The 20101-nt window shown below is 49.9% G+C and overlaps 2 protein-coding genes across 16 annotated transcripts in view; both read left to right on the top strand.

The window, feature by feature from the left end:
- Positions 1-20101, top strand: part of PKD2L2 (polycystin 2 like 2, transient receptor potential cation channel) — a 2146539-nt gene that overhangs the window by 904392 nt on the left and 1222046 nt on the right. The gene's annotated exons all lie outside the window — the stretch shown is intronic.
- The window catches only part of LOC144769238 (uncharacterized), a 195835-nt gene continuing 181610 nt past the window's right edge, over positions 5877-20101 (top strand). For 2 of the 4 annotated variants that reach the window (XM_078653293.1, XM_078653294.1), the window contains exon 1: positions 5877-6282. In XM_078653293.1, the coding sequence (XP_078509419.1) occupies positions 5878-6282 (405 nt within the window). In that variant the 5' untranslated portion in view covers position 5877. The remainder of the gene's footprint in view (positions 6283-20101) is intronic. The other 2 variants (XR_013598684.1, XR_013598683.1) reach the window with 1 other exon arrangement.

Raw genomic sequence — 20101 nt, 5'->3', positions numbered from 1 at the left:
TCATTAGCAGAAGGCTGACCCCTAGAGAGAAACGTTGGTCAGCCATTGAGAGGGAGGCCTTTGCTGTGGTGTGGGCCCTGAAGAAGTTGAGAACATACTTATTTGGAACTCACTTCAATATTCAGACCGACCATAAGCCCCTCTTGTGGCTAAATCAGATGAAGGGTGAAAACCCCAAGCTGCTCAGGTGGTCCATTTCCCTACAGGGGATGGACTTTACAGTGGAGCACCACCCAGGGACTGACCATGGTAATGCCGATGGTCTCTCCAGGTACTTCCACTTAGAACAAGAAGACACAACTGGTCAAGGTTAGTCTATTGTCCCTGCGTTTAGGGGGGGGGGTGTGTGTAGGAGAGTAGGGTCTGCTATCCTATGGTCCGCTATCCTATGGTCCCCCCAATTTTTGCTTTTTGCTTCACTGGTTTTTGACTTAATGTGGCTGTGGCTCTGCCAATCAGACCCACAGCCTGCTGTTCTCTCTCTAAATGTATGCCAATGCACTTTAGGTGCATTACCAATTGGAACATGGATCACCGTGTGAGCCCCTGTACAGTGTACCCTATGTACCCAGGGCATAGGTGCATCCAAGGCCTACCAGGGGCCACGTATTGTGCCACCCCTGGCCTGGCCTTACTATTTGACACAACTGGCTGATCACTCAGCTGGGGCAAGGTGGTGTAATCACCCTTTGCTTTAGGTATAGTATCTATATATCTAACACATACAAGGACACACAGTAACCTATAAGTCACTCCTATGGCAGGCCTTATCAATCCTGGAGGCAGAGTGCTTGGTCATGTGTGAGATGGTGCTCTAGCACGAGCTGAGCCTGTCTGCAGCTTTCGGAATCATGTCCTTTAGCTGTTTCCTGATAGCGTCATACCATATACTCGTAAGTGCATTATGAACCTCGCGGTTAAATGCTAACTCTGGTTTGACATTATCAAAACATGTCTAGTAAGGTGTCATACGAATTGGAATACTACCCCCTCGCCAATTCTGGCGACGGGGGTAGCATTCCACCCTTCTAGAGGGACACGACATGTACAGAACCTGAACCCAGGTTAAAGTTAAACGGAGCCTCAGCATCACAAAATGGATGCTGCCACCACAGGCACAAGTCTGACCTCCTGCTGCTGGGAGTCCTTCCAGCGAGGGAGGCTTGGACAAAGGGTTTCCTGCCTTGGGAGGTGCTAGCACCACCCAAGACAGGATTTGGTGTATCTGGTTAGGTAGGGCTGAATAGAATCAGACATGCCCGGGGCACACAAGGTGTCCCCGTGCATAGGCCACTTCAAACCGGTGCTGGGGAACTCCAGCCCCAGCTCTGGCGCGAAACTGGACAAAGGAAAGGGGGTGTAACCACCCCCCTTCCTGGTCCCACCCATAGGAGGGACCTAGTAGGTAGTCCAGCCCCTAGAATTGGTTTAAAAGTAGGAGCTGAGTCCCAAGACTTTAGATTACCCTGAAATTCGACTACATAAGAAGAAACTCTGGACCTTCGACGTTCTGCTGCTCAGAAGACTGAAGAATCTCCCTTGTGGCCAAGGAGTGGCCACCCTGTGAACACAGACACCCTCCAGCGATCAACGACTGCTTTGCCGCCACCTCCCGCTGGAGCCCGAGCCCAGAGCCTGACGAGAACCAGACTCCCAGACATCTAACAGCCCGATCCACAGTCCCTGCAAAGCTGAGACGAGTGGAGGCGACCTGAGACGTGGGACCGGACCTCTTGAAAAGTCCACGAGAAGCTGACTGCACAGCACCTGAGGCACCCTCACCACTGTGCTTGGGGTCTTGAGAAGCCCCACCACCGAGCTACATTTGTACCAAGGACCAGCCCTCCAGCTCTCACGAGATCTGCGTGGGGCCCTTCTGCTTTGTTCCACTCGACGCGCCTATCCGGTTACTAGTCCGTTGGCTAGTGGCCATCTTGGCGACCAAACGACAACTTTCCACCGCTGGTCTGATTGCTCCAGACTGGCCCTTACTGCTCTCAAAAGCAGTAACCCCTATGACCTTGCTAGTTAGAGTGAGAAGCCTTCTTTGTTTCCTGCACGGCTTGCATTAGCCAAGGCCTGTTTGCTCCGATCAAGAAGCCGACACCGCCATCAACTAGAGCCTACGTGGGACAGCTCGTGAGTGAATCCTGGTGGTCGTCCTCATCGCCTGGTCCACGTGGCTAAAGAGACAAGCTTCCCGACATCACCTGTTGGCACCCGACAACGCCTGGTTCCTTCCTGGTTCCACGCCGGTCACTGGCTAGTGACTGTGAACATTGTCCCCTCTGCTTTCAGGTCTTCATCACTTCAGATCCACCCTTGGATCCACCAGAACTCTTCACATCAGGTCGCCTGCAGCATCAACACTCTAAGGCTCCATCTGAACTCCTGCAGAATCCCGACACACTTTGGCACCACTGCACCCGCTTCCTGTGGGTGAGGTAACGCTGGCACTCCGGTGCCCCCGAGTAGTTTAACACTCCTAGTGTCCAGATTCCAAAGGGATAAGTTCTAGACTGACCGGGAGACTTCCTACCTTCACCTTTTTAACTTTTACGCATCCATTGACTTCAACGTAAATTGCTTCTAACTTTGCGCACTGCAAACCAGATCCCGTGGGCCTCCTAGTTCCTAACTTGCGTTAGTACAGCATAGCCCCAGCGATTCCCAAGGCCCTAGGCCTTACTTCATTTCGACTCGTGGTACGTATACCACTTCTTTAGTATATGGTTTTAGGGGCCACCAGGGCCTATCCATATTTGTGCAACTTTTGTATATTTATCAATTGAATTGTTTTAACGTGTTTGCTCTTGTGCTCATAAAGAGTTCAGGGGACTATTTGTAGTAATAAATACATATATATTTTGAATATATATCCTGTGTGGTGTCCTTTCACTTGGTGTTCAAGGGGTTACATATGGTAATACAGCAGGCTTCACATGCCAAAAGAGTTTAGCCTAAGACTGCTTTGTCCACGCTACCATTAGGATAGCTGGTCTATAAGGTTGCCTTACAACCAATCACCATAAGGGTTGCTTGGACTGATACAAGGTGATCACTAGAACTAGTGAACATCATATATCAGGACAACTTCTCACAAAACCTACCTGATGCCCTGGACAATATAAAGTTGTGAAACACTTCCTATCATTTACAAGGCGATGCAGAGGTATTCTGAAACAAAGTGGTGTTCATTAAAGTCGGTCTCCAACTCCAGCGCGACTGTTTGATTTCTGCTGATACACCTTACCGGTCCTCGCAATATGGCGGCCACCTAGAGGCTTCAGCAGCAACTGTCCTATGTGGGCGCCCTTCAGTGCGGGGACTGACGCCTTTCCCCCACCCCCTCCACAACCCTGTGGGGGCCCGACGCCTTCTGCCCTACAAAGCGGTGATTGAGCCCGTTAATTGCTGAGTGCCACAGGTGGGCGGGAAGGCTCACACTCTCCTCAGCGCAGCAAGAAGTGCCAGCTGCACTGTTCAGCCCATTTCAGGCCCTTGTTCAGGCCATTAACAGCTGTGTAGCAGGTAGTGCCAGCTGCATCGTTTAGGCCTTTTACAGCTGCGCAGCAAGTAGAGCCAGCTGCATCGTTTAGGCCTTTTACAGCTGCGCAGCAAGTAGTGCCAGCTGCACCATGTAGGCCTTTTACAGCTGCGCAGCAAGTAGTGCCAGCTGCTCCATTTAGGCCTTTTACAGCTGTGCTGAAAGTAGTGCCTGCTGCACCGTTTAGGACACTTTTTCCGTGAGGACATTTCTGATTGAGTTAGGACTTGAGTTAGGAGTTTTTATGCTGGGGGTGGGTCTGGGTGGGAGGCGGGCCTCATTTGTACTGAAGGAAGGCGAGGTAGGGACGGGGGGTAATGCACCGTTTGCTACCTCTTGTATTTTGTTTGCTCAAGATTGTCACTTTTGCCTCATGTAATGTAACGTTTGCTTTTGTAATTTGTTCACTTGTAATGTTCTCATGTATCAGTTCTGTTCCTATTGTGAAGCGTTCTGACACCTTCGGGTAAAGTCCACGCTATAAAAAAACTCAAATAAATAATAATCTTTCATCATCGAGTTTCTACCACAGAGTTCATAACACTATCTAATACTGTCATTGTGTGGTTCTCTGTGGTACTGCATGGTAAATATCAACATTTGAAGCTGTTATTTCTGTGATTTGCCCACAATATGTAAACCTTCAGTGCAATTCTAGTCTTCAATATTTTGCACACCTCTTTCAAGAGCAGTTTCTTCTGTGATTTGCACACATTTAAAAAAAAAAAGAGGTTAATTCTTCGGCGACTTGCACGCTCTTTCAAGATTGGTGCATGTCTTCCAACTTCTGTGATTTGCACACATTTAAAAAAAGAAAATGAGGTTAATTCTTCAGTGGCTGGCACGCTCTTTCAAGATTGATGCATGTCCTCAAACTTATAATAATTTTTTTACTAACCCCTGTTGCAGTGATTTGCACGCTTATTACTAAGTGCAAGTCAGAACATCAAGATTTTTATTTTGATGTTTTAGTGTTCACCTCAGCGATTTGCATGCTTTCTTTTTACCTTAAGCCTACAGGTTTGAAACATTATGCTGAGCATTTCTCCACCTGCACCTTTTTTGCAAGATCCTGGTGATCATCCTTTAGAGTTGAAACTATGGATTCGCTCTTTTAAAGCTTATCTTGTGGCAATTGATGCGAACACATTCAAACCTGACAGAAAGAAAGGCTTAATGTACTATCATCTTGTCGTTGCAGGCCAGAACATCTTTGATCACTTACCTGAGTATGATGGTTCAGATGAATCGGAAATTGATGAGTTTGACACAGCCATTGCTCAACTTGATAAGTATTTTGCAAAAATTAAAAATGTAGTCGTCCATAGGCTTACATTTTTCACTAGGGTACAAAAACCTTCAGAAAGCATTGAAACTTATGTTACTGCACTTAAAGTACTGGCTTCAACGTGTGAATTTGAAGAATTTACCTCACAATTAATCAGAGACCAACTTGTTGTAAGATGCAGTTCCCAAAAAATTCAAGAACGCTTACTCACCTGCAAAAATCCCTCTCTAGATAAAGCTATCAAGCAGTACGGCCAGGACAACCGGAGGAAAGGGGCGACCCCCACCAAGAAGCAAAGCCACAGGAGGGAGAGAGGGACGTGCAGCCCAGAAGCGAACGCCCTGGCGCAAACAGAGCGCGCAGAGAAACCTGAAATCAATCAGGACAAACACAGCGCAGAACGAAGAAGTAGGCCCGAGAAGAGACAGCCAACGGCAGGCCGCACAGGCAACCGACAAGCAACTGTCAGCAGTGCAGCACCACAGTGGACAAATCCACACGCACAATGCACATACAACAAGTACGAGCAACGTACGCCACCCACAGCACCAACCCCTACCCCGGGAAAAAGGGCAAGCCCAACCGGGAGGGCCGGGAACACCAAGGAAAGAAACCCACAGGCCCCGCCCAGCAGGAAAGAGGAAAAACCCTGCCGACCAGCACAGGAGTCCAGCGATCCACGGCCAGAACGCCCACCACCCCTGAGCCACACGCAGACCAGAGGCAGGAGAAGGATCCACCACCAAAGACCCAGACGGGAACCAGTCGCACACAGGACCAGCCGGTTGAGGAGGGGACGCAGAAGGCATCAACCAAACCCCAGAACACAGGACAGGGCAGCCACAATCAAGTCCAGCACCATCCTGAGACAAGAAAGGCAGAATACCCCCCACGGAGCCCAGTGCAACAAGGGCGCCTCAGGGGGACCGGAGACCCAGCAGCAGAGGAAGAGGACACCAGCACGCCCCCAACCAACCGTATGCGACCCCGTAAGGAGCAGACCCAGTGACAGACAACCGACAAGGCCACCACCAAAGGGAACATGGAGCAGAGGCAGGACAAGAACGGAAGCCAACCAGCGAAAACCAGTGCCACCAAAGTTCTTCACCGAGGCACAGCACCAAGGCCGGCATACACCACTGCAGGGCAAGAGAAACGCCCCAGCTGGAAGAAAGCAAAAAGAAAACGGGCACAAACCCGTCCTACCTGGTCCCCGGGAACACAGCACACCGGGAGGAGGCAGCCACGCAGCCCGACCCGGAAACGCAGCCCAGCCACAGGAGGACCGTCCGACACCGTCGCGGAGCTCCGAGACACCGCTCCGCCCCCACACCATGAGGGAGACGAGGAGAGGAGGCACCGCCAGGAGAACGCTGTAGAAGGCATCGCCGTAGCAGAGAACCAGACCGAAGACTCCCCGGCACCACCACAGGGAGGAGCTGAAAAGGTAAGTCTCACTAGGGAGACAGAAAAAAACTGGTGGAGGTGGGGGCGGGCAGAGATTTTAAGCTGGGGGTGGGTCTGGGTGGGAGGCGGGCCTCATTTGTACTGAAGGAAGGCAAGGTAGGGACGGGAGGTAATGCACCGTTTGCTACCTCTTGTATTTTGTTTGCTCAAGATTGTCACTTTTGCCTCATGTAATGTAACGTTTGCTATTGACCTTAAAAAAAAGTAAAATTCCAACCAAACCCAATGCTCGAGCTTATCATCAAAGAAAAGTTTTCTGTTTCAGATGTGGATCACCTAACCATGTTTCTTCATTTAGATATTGTCCTGCACTTTCCCAACAATGTAAAAAATTTAACAAATTGGGTCATTTCTCGAAAGCCTGTAGAAGCACTACATTTAACAATTCTATACACTCTGTAGCTGTTGTAGATTGTGAAGTTGAAACAAGTAATTCTGATGCCACTAATGAGTTACTTTTAGGTGTGAGATGTGTGAAAGAACTTAATTCTTCTTCAATTGCAAATCCCGAAATTGATGTCTCGATTGATGGAATCTCTTTCAAACTTTTGGTAGACATTGGTGCTCGTATCACAATCATAGATCATCAAAAATATACTTCTTTATGGAGTAAACATTTTTTGCTTCCTCCAGATGTTACAACTGTGGCATTTGAGGGTAGCAAAGTGGATCTGCTTAGATATTTTTCATCTAACATCAAAGTTCTTGACAATAACATTACTGGTAAGGTTTATGTTGCCTGCAAAGGCATTAATGTTTTGGGTGTGATTCATCAAGCTGAGCTCAGTTTATTCATAAGACCTGGTTCTGTCAATCCTGTTACCATTGATGTTAATCTGGTTCATGTTCAAGATTTTGATTAGGAGAAGAAATTTAACAAAGTTTTTCAAGACAAACTAGGCAAAATTTCAGATTTAGTTTTTTCCATAAAGGTTAAACAACAGGTTACTCCAGTTAAACATAAACTACGCAATATACATTTAAGTATTAGAAAAGAGCTATCTAACATGCTTTCTGATTTATGTGAACAAGGCATCATTGAGAAGGTGGAAGGAACACTTTGGTTATCTCCGATAGTTCTTGGGTTGATAATTTTCCTCTTCTAAGGATAGAGGACCTTATCACCAAGATTGGTCACTCCTGTTTGTTCACAAAATTAGAACTTAGGTCAGCATATCATCAGGTTCTCCTAGACCAATCTTCTCGTCATCTAACAGCCTTTGTCACTCCAGATGGAACCTTTCAGTTTTGCAGGATGCCTTTCGGCATCGCTTCTGCGGCAGCAGTTATTCAAAGGTTGATGTCTGAAATGTTCCATGATATACTTCAAGTAGCAGTGTTTCAAGATGACATTTTAGTATTTACAGAAAAAAAACATGAGCATAACGTTGTTGTGAACAAAGTGCTAAGTGTACTTGAATCCAGAGGGGCTACACTGAGAAAAGACAAATGTATTTTTAAATCTAGAGAAATAGAATATTTGGGTCATGTTTTTTCATCTAAAGATGTAAAACCCAAACCTTGTCTTGTGAAAAGTATTTTGGATGCACCAGCCCCAAAGAACAAAGAACAGTTACTTTCCTTTTTTGGGGCTCTGTGAATTCTACGCAAAATTCTTGAAGAACTTTGCAAATCTAACGGAATGTTTCAGACCTCTCCTAAAGAAAAATGCTGAGTTCAATTGGTCTGATTCTTGTGATCATTTTTTCAAATCCATCAAAGAGAGAATTGTTGGTGCTCCTGCCTTGCAATCGTTTTGTGAGGACAGAACCACAGTCATCACAGTTGATGCTTGTGAATATGGCTTAGGAGTCAATGCGTAGATTTTTTAGGGAGTCATCATTCCAAAATATTTGTTTCTAAATTCTGATTTTTACCAGTATGCAACAGAAATATGTTACCTCCCAAAACTACAGGGTTTAAACCTTGTAGGGACTGCTGTAAGCAAATGTCTGTGACAGAGCCTCACAAGGTGTTTCTGTGGTGCCTGAGGTCAGAGCATGACTCCAGGGCTTGTGATGACTGAGCCCATATGAGCCTGGAGGCCATAAGGAGTCATCTCTACATCGCCAAACACCAAAAGACTTCATGGCAAGATGGATCAAAGTTGAAACGTAGGTCCTGTTTCCCCTCCCGAAGTCTTTCCCGTAGCAGGTCCTTGTCATGGTCGAGGACTTCGGGTGAGTACAAAAAGAAGGATGAGGTATCAAAGCAGAAATCAGCTCCTCCCCGTCACTTTTGAACTCCATAGAGGATGCAAGGATGTCAACGAGCCTCTCAGTCTGACTCTCGACTTGTTTGGTCCCCATGCAACCCTAATTTCCTCTTCTGCAGGTGATGTCACTACAAATCGAGGCCATGCTGTGCATAGTTGGCATACTTCCGGCTCCCTGTGGCATGCCTTCGGGCCCCATGGAACTGCAGTCACCTCCAGTCAGGGTGGCAATGGCAGGTTTGTCCTTGGTGCCATCAGTGCTTCTTGAACTTCAACTCCAGCGCCACCCTCTGTGTCAGTTCCTTTCATTTCGACCAGCGTAAAGAAGAGGAGCCATTGCGTATAGTGGTGTCTGACACCAATTTGACTTCATGTCAACCTCCACTGAGTACACGCTTTGATCTCACTGGTGCCCAGCCTATAGCAAATCCTTCTGACTCTCTGATACCTTGCTTATACGTCGCAGCAGAGCTCATACCTTACATCAGCTCTTTGACACATATTTGAACAATAACAACTATGGTAAGGGGGAAGAATGTGTCCCACAATACATTGATGACAACTGGTTAGCTAAATTACAGCATGCCAGTGGTCTGGTCACCTCTCCAGACACTGGACTTGTCTCTCTGGACTTGTCTCTCCCCCGGGCCCTGCCACAGTGGATGGAGAATGCTTCTTCTGCTCTGGTCATGCAGTTCCCTACAATGGAGGTAAAATCTATTCTGAAGGAGGTTCTTCAGCCTGGCCAGGCACCTACTAAACCTTTCTTGCCAATCAATGAGGCCTGTACTGACACCCTCTTGTTTACTTGGGCAAAGTCATGCTTTGGGCCAAAAGTCAGCAGGCAGATAGATCGCTGTCTCAGACCGGCACTGGGCAATCTTGACCTCTTGGCCCAACATCCTACGCCAGAGTGTCTGGTGATTCAGGCATCCACCAGCACAGTAAACTCTAAAGCCTTTCCTATGCATCCTCATGACCGGATGTATAAACTTGTGGACAGTTTTGGCAAACACATATTCTGAACTACTAGTCTCGCTTTATGCTCAGTCAAAGAAAGCTGGTTCCTGGGCCACTACAGTTATACTCAATGGGATGCAATTGGTCAGATCCTACTGGCAGTTCTGAAGGACCTACTGCCACCTGTAACCAAAGCATACATGGCAGTCAGAATGCAGCACAATTTGTTAAGGCCACAACACAACTGACTGCTTGGATCTGGTAATGGACACAAGTATGGTGTATTGGCCCAATACCTGGATGAGGTCTTCAGGCTTCTCCTGGGATGTCCAGGTATCTTTAATGAACATGCCATTTGATGGCTCTTGCCTCATTGGTGAGAAAGCAGACAAAGCCCTGGAATACTTTAAGAAAAGTCATGCCACAGCTAATTTCCTTCTGCTGTGTCCCTACCAGGCAATTTTCTCAACAGGTTCACCCCTTTCGCTAGGGATTCCTATTATTGCTAAAGCCAGACCCTGCCATGGGCACAACATCCTTGTCTGGCATTTTATGGCTGAGGTTGCTGCTCCTAGAGAAAACATTTTGATGAATACTTACAACCACAGATTCCTTATCTTGGGAATATTCCACATGTATCAGACGGGATCTGAAAACTTTGATGCAGTACTCCTGCATGCCAGCAGGTGGTATCCACGCTGATGATGTTCCCCTCGAAGAGCAGAACAGTAGAAAAGCACCATCCATGCGTGCTGTCGTCAGTTCCTTTCTGAACCCAAATGCCATATGTGACCGCAAGGTCGAACTTTACATTGCCTCCACAACGTGACTGGTCGAAGTAGAAAGGAAGTTCCCATTCCTCCTCCCAAAGACGTTCCTGTGCCAATCATCATTGGGGTCTTCGAAAAAAAGAAAAAGCATGAGAAGTTGAAGTGAGAATCGGACCCTTCCCACCGTTCTCGGATTCCAGATAAGGGGCAAGGGCCTCCCAATCTAACTCCTGATCTCCGTTGGAGCAGATTCCAACTCTATTCTTGGTGAACGGTGAGTTTATGGATCCGTAGGCAACATCGTAGCAGGTAGAGGTCTCCAGAGAGGTCATGTTGTGAAATTGCGGCACTTTACCAGGTCCTTCTGGTGTGCATTCGACCCCAAGGATCCACAGGGCCCTCAAGTTGGTACTGTCTGTGCCCCTTGAACATTCATTGGGTTAGGCACCAGCTACGTTGCTGGCCTTGGGTACAGCACCACCCCCTTTTGCACTGATGCCGATGCTGCAGATGCCAGAGGAGAATTTCAAGCCCATTGTGCTATCCAACTTCGAACAGAATCCACTACGACCTTCACGAACGCCGCAACTAGCCCTGACTGGTGTTGTGTCGAGTGGGGCACACCCGACAGGGATGGGTGATAGTGTGGGGGTGACACTTTGGCCCTAATCAAAGATCACTCGGACACAGAGGTGATTTGCAAGTCGTCTCTCACGCCGTCGCCTAACTGGCGTACGTGCGTGCGTAGACGCTATTTATTAAACTCTAGTCACGTCGGTGTGACGTGTTCCGTTGGTTACGCCACCAACTAGAACACTACATTCCTCCCCACCAAACAAGAAACAGTTATCGAACCTTAGACCTCAGTCTTTCAAAAATGTATGGCACAGTCTATCATCAGCATAGGCCTCTTTGCAACAGAAACACATCTGTAGTGATGAGCAGGCAGAAACCAAATAAAACAAAGAACAGTCTTACATTACGTAATCTCTCAGACGACTGGAGGGAACCGGATTTCTTCTCAGCTGGTACTGGGACAGTCCTAGGCCCTGGCTCCCACCACCTCCTGAGTCACCATCACCTCCAGTTGCTGCAGTCGCTTGGTCAGAGCTCACATCACTGCCTTGACCGCCTTCCTTTTCCATTCCGCCCTCCCTGCGGGGCGTCTCATCAGGAGCTTGTGGATAGTCAGTAGGAAGGGCCACATCCATCAGAGTCCAAGGGCTATCAGCGCCTTCGATTGGGGACTGTGGTCTGGCCGGAGACTGCATCCTTCCCATCGCCACCAGGGGTGTCGCACACACTCCACTCTGTTGGTACTTTTTGAAGTGTGACACGTTGCGGGTTATCCTCTCATGACCTTTGGTAGCAGTGACTCTGGTACCTTTGACACTTACTACTGTCCATGGGTCAGGTTCATAGGGGAGCCTGAATTTGCCGCTGGTAACCCGGTTCTTCACCAATACTAAGTCATCTTGGGCAATCTGGGGCCTCTGGGCCCTTCGCCGGCGACTGACTTGCGCATGCGATCGCTGACGTTGTGATTCAACCTGGCATTCATCTGGGGCTGCAGGCTGCCATTGCGGATGATGGGGTATCGAATCCATGACTACCCGCCCCATGAGCAAGTGTCCTGGAGCAACACCTGTGGTGGTGTGGGGTGTCTGCCTAAAGTTTCTTAGGAATGTGAAGATGGCCAGTTCAATAAAGTGACCTTTGTCATGAGCAATCCTGATGACCTTATTAAGAGTCCGCATAAATCTTTCAGCTTCGCCGTTGGCCTGCGGCCACCTTGGAGTAATTCGCCGATGCCGGATACCTAGTGCGCTCAAATAGTTAGCCAGTTCCTGTCCTTGAAATGGAGGACCATTATCCGTTTTGAGTTCTCGTATTAGCCTGTGGGCAGCCATGATTTTCTCTAGCTTCGGAATTAATTCGGCAGCACTGGTGGTGGATACAATCTCCACCTCCGGATACTTGGAGTGATCATCAATTACTACCACTGTGTGGCGCCCATCGGGAAGACTGCCAAAGTCTAGGCTGACACAATCCCAGGGAGACTTGGGTCGTGGTTCCACCAAGATCGGGGCTGGTCTGGGGAGGTCTCCGGTTGCTTGACATGCTGCACAGGCCCGAACAGTGGCCTCAACCAGGTCATCCATTAGCGGAAACCACACCTTGGTCCGAAGGCGGGATTTTGTCTTTACCATGCCCTGATGGCCTACATGAGCTAGTTGGACAACCTGATCAGTTAGGGAAGACGGTATCACCAGCCGGTGTCCTCGCAATAGGCATCCAGTGTGATCCTCGTTCAGCTCCTCTCGCACGTGGTACAAGCTGTCCATTATACGTTGTGCTCCCGGAGTCAGGATCTTCCACTCCTCTTTCGCTTTATGCCAGTTTCCTCTTCGCACCGCCCCAATGGCTCTTTTAAGGCAGTCATCCTTTCTGGTATCTTCCGCAATATGTTCAATGGATATGGGCAACGGACATGATCAGGCAGTAATGCACCTCACATATTCTTCGGTGTCCGCTGCATCTTCCATCTCCTCCTGGGTGGCTGCTCGCGGGTGTCGTGATAGATAATCAGCAGGGTTGCGAGAACCAGGTTGGTACTCAACCCGGCAATTGTAGTCTTGGAGCTGTAGCATCTATTTTTCAATTCATGGCGGAGGCTTTGTGGAGGTTCCTGAGAACAGCGCCACCAGCGGCTTGTGATCCGTGGCCACAACGAACGGTTTTCCATATACATATAGGTGGAAGTGCTGACACCCCCAGTGTATTGCGATCGCCTCCTTCTAAATTTGAGAGTATCTCTGTTCCGTTGCTCTAAGGGATCGGCTGGCGAAGGCCACTGGAGACCAATCTTCATCTGCTCGCTGGCGCTGCATCAGTACCACTCCCAGTCCAACTGGACCCGCATCTACCGCCACCAACGTCAATTTTCTTGGGTCGAAGAACGCCAGGGTGGTGGCTTCTGACAACGCCTCCTTGATGTCCCGAAATGCTTTGTCTTGTTCCGGGCCCCATCTCCACGGGGTAGCTTCTTTGGTTAGTTCCCGCAGAGGTAATGTCAGGTTGGCTAGGTCTCTCATGAACCTTCCACAGTAGTTCACCATCCTGAGGAAGCTTCTAACTTCTGTGATGGTAGTGGGTGGTGCGGCCTCTTTGATGTCTTTCACTTTGTCTGGGTCAGGGTTTACACCTTCAGTCGAAAACGTGTAGCCGAAGAATTGTATTTTCCGCTTCAGGAATTCACAGTTTTCCCTGTGCAGTGTCAGCCCCGTTTCTCGTAGCCTCCATAGGACTTGTGTGAGGCGACTATTGTGCTCCTGTATGGTCCTCGCGTGTATCATGATGTCATCACTGACGTTTATCACCCCCGGAATGTCGGCAATGAGTTCCTGTATCACGTTTTGGAAAACCTCTGCCGCACTCGAGATCCCAAAACTCAGGCGTGTGTATCTCCTGAGTCCCAGATGCGTCGAGAACGTGGTGATGTTGCGTGAGGACTCATCCAATACTAGCTGATGGTAGCCGGACCGCAGATCTAGTTTGGAGAACCAGCATGCTCCTGCCATTTCACCTATGAGGTCGTCAATTGTAGGAGTTATATGGCGTTCTTCCTTGATGGCGGCGTTGGGGAGCCGCATGTCCACGCAAATCCGGACCGCCCCAGGTTGCTTGGGTTTCCTCGTGACCACGATTGGCGACACCCAGGGGGTTGGGCCTGTTACCTTCTCGATTATTCCTGCATTTTCAAGTTTCTTAAGTTCTTCTTCGACCAGTGGTCGCAGGTGGAAGGCTATCCGGCGGTGTCTCAGGGCTACGGGTTGCACGGTATGGTCAATGTGAAGGTGGACCTCCTTTCCTTTTAACCTTCCAATGCCTTTGAATACCTCGGCGAACTCCATCAACAGCTGTTGAATGGATTCCTGATGTACTCCAAACGCGAAAGACACTACTCCTAGGTCTTCAGCCGCCCTGTATCCCAATAGCATGCCCTGTCCATCTTCTGACACGAACACATTGGCGGTGACGGACTGATCTCCATGTGATATTACAGTCTTGAACTTTCCTTTTATCTTTAAGGGAGTGTCTTGTCCATATGTGAACACGGTGATGGCTGACGGGACTAGGACCGGCGGCGGGTCTAGAGTTTGGTGTAGGGCCGAAGCCATCAGGTTGATGGTCACCCGCGTGTCCACGACCGCCAGGAAATCGTGGGTGCCTACACGGATTCCACACTGAGGTAGCCTTGCGTGTGGCAGCGCCAATCATGTGCACCTTGTGCACCGTCCGCTCTTCCTCTTCATCATCATCCTGTCACTCTGACTCGGGTCTCCTTCTGGTATGGTGTTCACGACCTGGCGGGGTTTCCGGTACTTCTTCGCTCGACATACTTTTTCGAAGTGATTGAAACGGCCGCAGCCCGAACACCTCTTTCCTTTTGCGGGACACTCTGCCGCAGGATGTGGTGATCCTCCACAGTAGCCACATGACTTGGGTTGGCCCGTCACAGGTGCTCCAGAGCCCTTCTTGGCCCATTTTGTCGGAGACTTGACTGTTACTTTGTTGACTGGTTCAGCCTTCACAGGCGCCAGAAGGGCGGCTTCCATATGCGCAGCCCGGGCCTTCGATAGCTCTTTGGTATGCCCTAAGGTTAGGATGTCAGACAGGGACTTCCCAGACTCCTCAAGGATTTGCTCACTCAGTTTGGCAGAGGAGCACCCTTGAATGATCTGGCCGCGAACCTCTTCAGTGACGTCTGCAAACCCACACGTGGACGCAAGGTTTTTCAAGCGCGCATGATAGGTGTCTAGCGATTCCTCCGGCAGCTGTCTCGCCTGCCTGAATATGAACCTCTCGTAGTCCTGGTTAGCCATGGGCTCAAAATGTGCGTTCAGGGCGTTGATTAACGTGTGGTGGTTCTTGGGAGTGGCTTCCACCAGTGTCTTTGCTATGTGGTGAACATCCTTGCCTCCTAGATGGAGGACCATGGCCCTCTTTTGATCTTTGTGAACTTTGGTGGCTTCAAAGAATATGATCAATCGATCCACCCAGTCCTTCCACTTAGGGGCTAGCGAAGGTGTGGAGCCCTCTACCACGAATGGTTCAATGGGAGGTATTGTGGCCATGACGTGAATCTGGACGCAGTATCACCAGTATGGAACTCTGCGCCGTTCTCTGGTCCTGACTCCACGCGCTGTTCTGACTGAAATGCCCCCTTGGTGTAGGTTTAGACTAGCTGATGTTACCACTGCTTGTTGGGCGTTCCTGGCTGTTATGCTTGGTGTGCGTAATACCCCAGGTGCTGAGTTTATGTGGTGATCGGTGCCTACTGCACCCCTCACTGTTACCCTCGGGGGGATCGGGTGGCCTGTTGCTGGGTTGTAGCGCAGTAAGTCTCCCCCTTGAGATTTAGAGTGCAGAGGGGGCCTGTAACCGCTCTGTGACTTGTCCTTTCCTGCCGAGGGCGAGAGCGCCTCCGTGCGCAGCTCCGCGCTGTGGAAGGGATCGCCCCTCCTCCGCCGGGAGCCACGTGGCGTTGGGCCTGTGACCGGCCGATGCGGGGACAGGACGGATGGGGCCGACGCTCCTCACCTGGCGTCCTCTTGCGCTGCGGATGCAGCCGCGATGTGTTCCCCTCCACTCCGACGCACTGAGAGACAGCCACAAGCCGGGGGCCCGCCGGGCACAGGCGCCGTGAGCCAAGGGCAAGGCTCGCTGCCGCCACACGGCAGGCGCGGCGACACAGCAGCGAGGGCACGCCCACCCTTGTCACCAGCTGTTGTGTCGAGTGGGGCACACCCGACAGGGATAGGTGATAGTGTGGGGGCAGTGGGGGTGACACTTTGGCCCTAATCAAAGATCACTCGGACACAGAGGTGATTTGCAAGTCGTCTCTCACGCCGTCGCCTAACTGGCGTACGTGCGTGCGTAGACGCTATTTATTAAACTCTAGTCACGTGGGTGTGACGTGTTCCGTTGGTTACGCCACCAACTAGAACACTACAACTGGCAGGCAGCCAACAGGGAATCCTTGAGATTGTGACACTTTGACCGTACAATGTGGTAGGGCTCAACCTTTACACGGTTTTATTGGCATTGACTGGGACAATGACTATTATGATGAAGGAGATGATTATACCGAACAATATGGTAAGGATAACTGGTATTAAGAACTCCAATATGGCAGAGGTCTGCATACTTCTCCAGATACTGGCCTTGTATTGCCCCCTGGACTTGCTCTGGATGAAAGAGCCTGCTTTGCAGTCGTTGCGTGGAGGGCGGCAGGAGTCTTAGACCTAACGCTCCCCTAAATCCCAACGTTTTTCCTACCGCTCTGCCTGCTTGTGAGTCGAAATGGGTAGAAATATTTGGTGTGCTGATTTTCTTATCTCAAGTTTTGCTGAGGTTAGTACGTCACCTGTTTTCTCAGCCGCTACTCACATACCCTATGGGAGACTGTAGCACAAGCCAGCAGTTCAGGATGATATTCTGGCATCCCTTAATCAGGCCATCTAGGATGGTCACAATGCAGCAAAATTCGTAAAACGTTCTGGTTTAGACAAGACCAACTGTTTGGGCTGAGCAATGGCCACCAGTGTGGCACTTCGACTTTATACCTGGATGAGGTATATGGGCTTCTCTGGAGTTGTATCCAAGCATCCCTGATGGACAAACCGTTTGACATCTCCCACCTCTTTGGCAAAAAAGCAGACTCGGTCCCGGAATGGTGGAAGGAAAGTAGGGCCATAGCACTTTACTCGGGTCTTTCTGCTCCCACCAGACAATTCCACCAAGAGTTTCACTTTCTTCATAGCTATGGTCGGGGTTTGTAAACGCCAAACCCCTCAACAACCCCAGCAGGGCTTTTATCCCTTTCATGGCCGATGCTGCAGTTCTCAGAGATCATGCCCTGGAAAGCAGGGACAAGGTGCAGCTCAGTCCTACACCCCTCCATCATTCTTAGCTGTAAACTGCTTTATTGTGTATTTTCTGACACACAGCCACCCTGTCAGAGACAGGATCCAATATTTTCTCCAGGGTTGACAGGCCATCACTTCAGACAGGTGCCCATCAGGACTACACCCTCCCATTTCTTTTTCCCCACCACACCTTCCATCACCATCAAAGCGGCTGATGTAGGTCAATCTGTCCATTTTGCAGCAAGAATGGCAGGCCCTTTTTTCCAGAGGGACCATACATAGGTTACTAGATTTGGAATTAGGAACTAGGTGTTACTCTCGCCACTTCCTTGTGCCGAAGAAGGATGGAGGCTGTGAGAAAGTGCCATCTTTCTTGCCTTAGTATGCCCCCACTTTTTTCTGAATTGCTGATGTACTTTGGCTGAGTGTGCCCTGGGTCCCTGCCAATCAGGTACCCAGGGCCTGTGTTCCTTCCCTACAAAGAAAAGCTATGCTGAAACAAAATACCCAATTGGCATCTCTGGCCCCTGTCAGCCCCTAGTAAATGGTACCCTAGGTACCCAGGGCATGGTGATCAGAGAAGACCCCTGAGGGCTGCAGCACTTATTGTGCCACCCTCAGGGGCCCTGTACCCTGTCTCCCACACACTGTCTTTGCAGGCTGAGGGCCTAAGTACAGAACTAAAGCAAGAGTCGACATGGCACACATCCCTGTGTGCCATGCCCACAGAACCCACTGCCCTGGCATACTTCAGTCACCCCTCTAGCTGGGTGCCCTATGCCAGAGGTGAAGGCCCAGGTGCATGAGCCCTGTGCCCCTACAGTACCCAGGGCCATTCCTGGGCACTGTAAGTGCAGTGTTGCCATTTAAGAGTATATGGTGCTGGAAGTTTGTCATTCACGAACTCCACAGCACCATTATGGCTTCACTGAAGACTGACAAGTTGGGTACCAAACTTCTCAGCCCATTAAACCCGCACTGATGCCAGTGTGGGATTTAATGTAACATGCACGAGAGGGCATCTTATAGATGCCCTCCAAAAACCCGTACCTACAATCCACGTCTGGACTGAGTGGATGGGGTGTCCTGCCCAATCACAGCTAGGCTCCTGTCCCCCTCCCACAGGAAAGGAGCAGGCTAGAGGGTGTACTCACCCCAGGACAGGGACCCATTGGTCCCTGCCTTTGCCCTACCTGTAGCACCCCTAAATTTAGTATTTTGGGGCTCCCTGAACCTTCCTTCCTCAGATCCCGATATCAAAAAGAAGAAAGAAGATCAAGAAGAAGACGACCCGCCGTGCAGCTGCTAACAAGAGGACAACAACAACTGACATGGCCCCAGCCCTACCGGCCTGTTGATCCTGGAACCTGCTCCTGCCTAAACCCGGCGACCTCCTCGGACAGCAACCTTGGGACACCCAGAGGACCTGCCTGCCTTGACCCTCTCAACGATTGGGACTCCCATCAGTAGAGGCTCTGCTGCAACAACCCACCTGGTACCCACCAGGAAGCTCCAGACCAGCCCACTCCCCGCCAGCCGAGCCCGGGCCGGGCCAACCCGAACCAAGACCACGAGGACGTCCCCCCGGCGACTGGGACCCGAAGTCCAGTGCCCAAAGACCCTCTTTGACGAACCAGCCAACGCCTGCAGACTAAGAACCAGGGGCCACCCCAAACACGACCAGCCAAGGGTAAGCTTTTCCGACACTCAAAGACACCCCTGCACCCGGCGCCCGACAGCCCCCTATGCCTCCCTTTGGGGCACCTACCTGTGCTCCAACATCCCAACTTACCTCTCGAAGTGCTGGCCGCCCCTGGAGAGTCTCTGTCCCCGAGCCTGCAGCCTTTGTTCTTTTTTCAAGAGCCTCATTGGATAACATTGAGCGACCGACGGCTCAAAAGCACCCTGCACCCAGCCGCCCGAGTGCCGCTGGCTGTGACCTCTTTGCCCTATCCTACTTCCCCCCTTGCCCAGAGCAAGTGACCCGGAGCCCATCTCCCAGAGCCGCGTGGCCTGCGAGCCAGCAGCCACCAACCGAAGGCCCCCTTTCCCTCATTGGATAACATTGGGCCTACCTACCCCTGTACCCGGCCGCCCCTGCGCCGCTGGGACCGAACCAACTGTACTCACCTGACCCTGGGGGACCCCTGAGTCTATGCCCAGAACCCTAACTTCACCAACCAAGTGCTCACCTGGAAACCGGTAATTCACTTACCTGCCATTGGATAACATTGACCCATTTTTGACTCGAACATTTTCTAAGTGTGAAGTTTTGAAAATTGAAAATATTCCTATAAAATCAGCCAAAGCCCGAATTCGAAACTACTCACCTGTGATCAGGAAAGAAGCCAGTACTGTACCTTTCAGCCCAGTACTGAACCGCAAAAGTAATCCCTAGAGGGTTTACTAGTAACCTGTATTTTCTCAATAGGAACCCATTGTCTGCTTTTCTATGAAAATTCTCCTAAGTGACTACTTTTGAAAACTGCAAATATTCTTTAAAAATCGTACGAAATACTGAAACGCAATTACCTACCTGTTTTGAGTTAAGCCCCCAGTGCTGGCCCTAGGAGACTAGTGCTGGGTTACAAAAGTAAAGCGATCGTACTTTACCTGTAACCTGAATTTCCTCCTATTGAATAACATTGTGAGAACCACCTCGAAAAGTTTCCAAGTGTGAACTTTTAAAACAGCTTTATATTCAGGAAAAATCATCACCTTAACTAAAACGTTTTTGCTAATCTGGTTTCAGCTTAGACCCCAGGACTGAATCCAAGATCTAGTCCTGGGACTACCAAAGTAATCCATAAAGTAATCAACTGTGCTTTCCTATGAAAACCCATTGAGCTCAATGCTAGAGTGTGTTTCAGAACTGTATTGCTTATTAGCTAACCTGTGATTAGCGTGTATACAAACTTATTG

This window comes from Lissotriton helveticus, chromosome 7 (assembly GCF_964261635.1).
Source record: "Lissotriton helveticus chromosome 7, aLisHel1.1, whole genome shotgun sequence".
NCBI classification, from domain to species: Eukaryota; Metazoa; Chordata; class Amphibia; order Caudata; family Salamandridae; genus Lissotriton; species Lissotriton helveticus.
The sequence above is the reverse complement of the archived record's forward strand: the minus strand, read 5'-3'. Positions and strand labels throughout refer to the sequence as shown.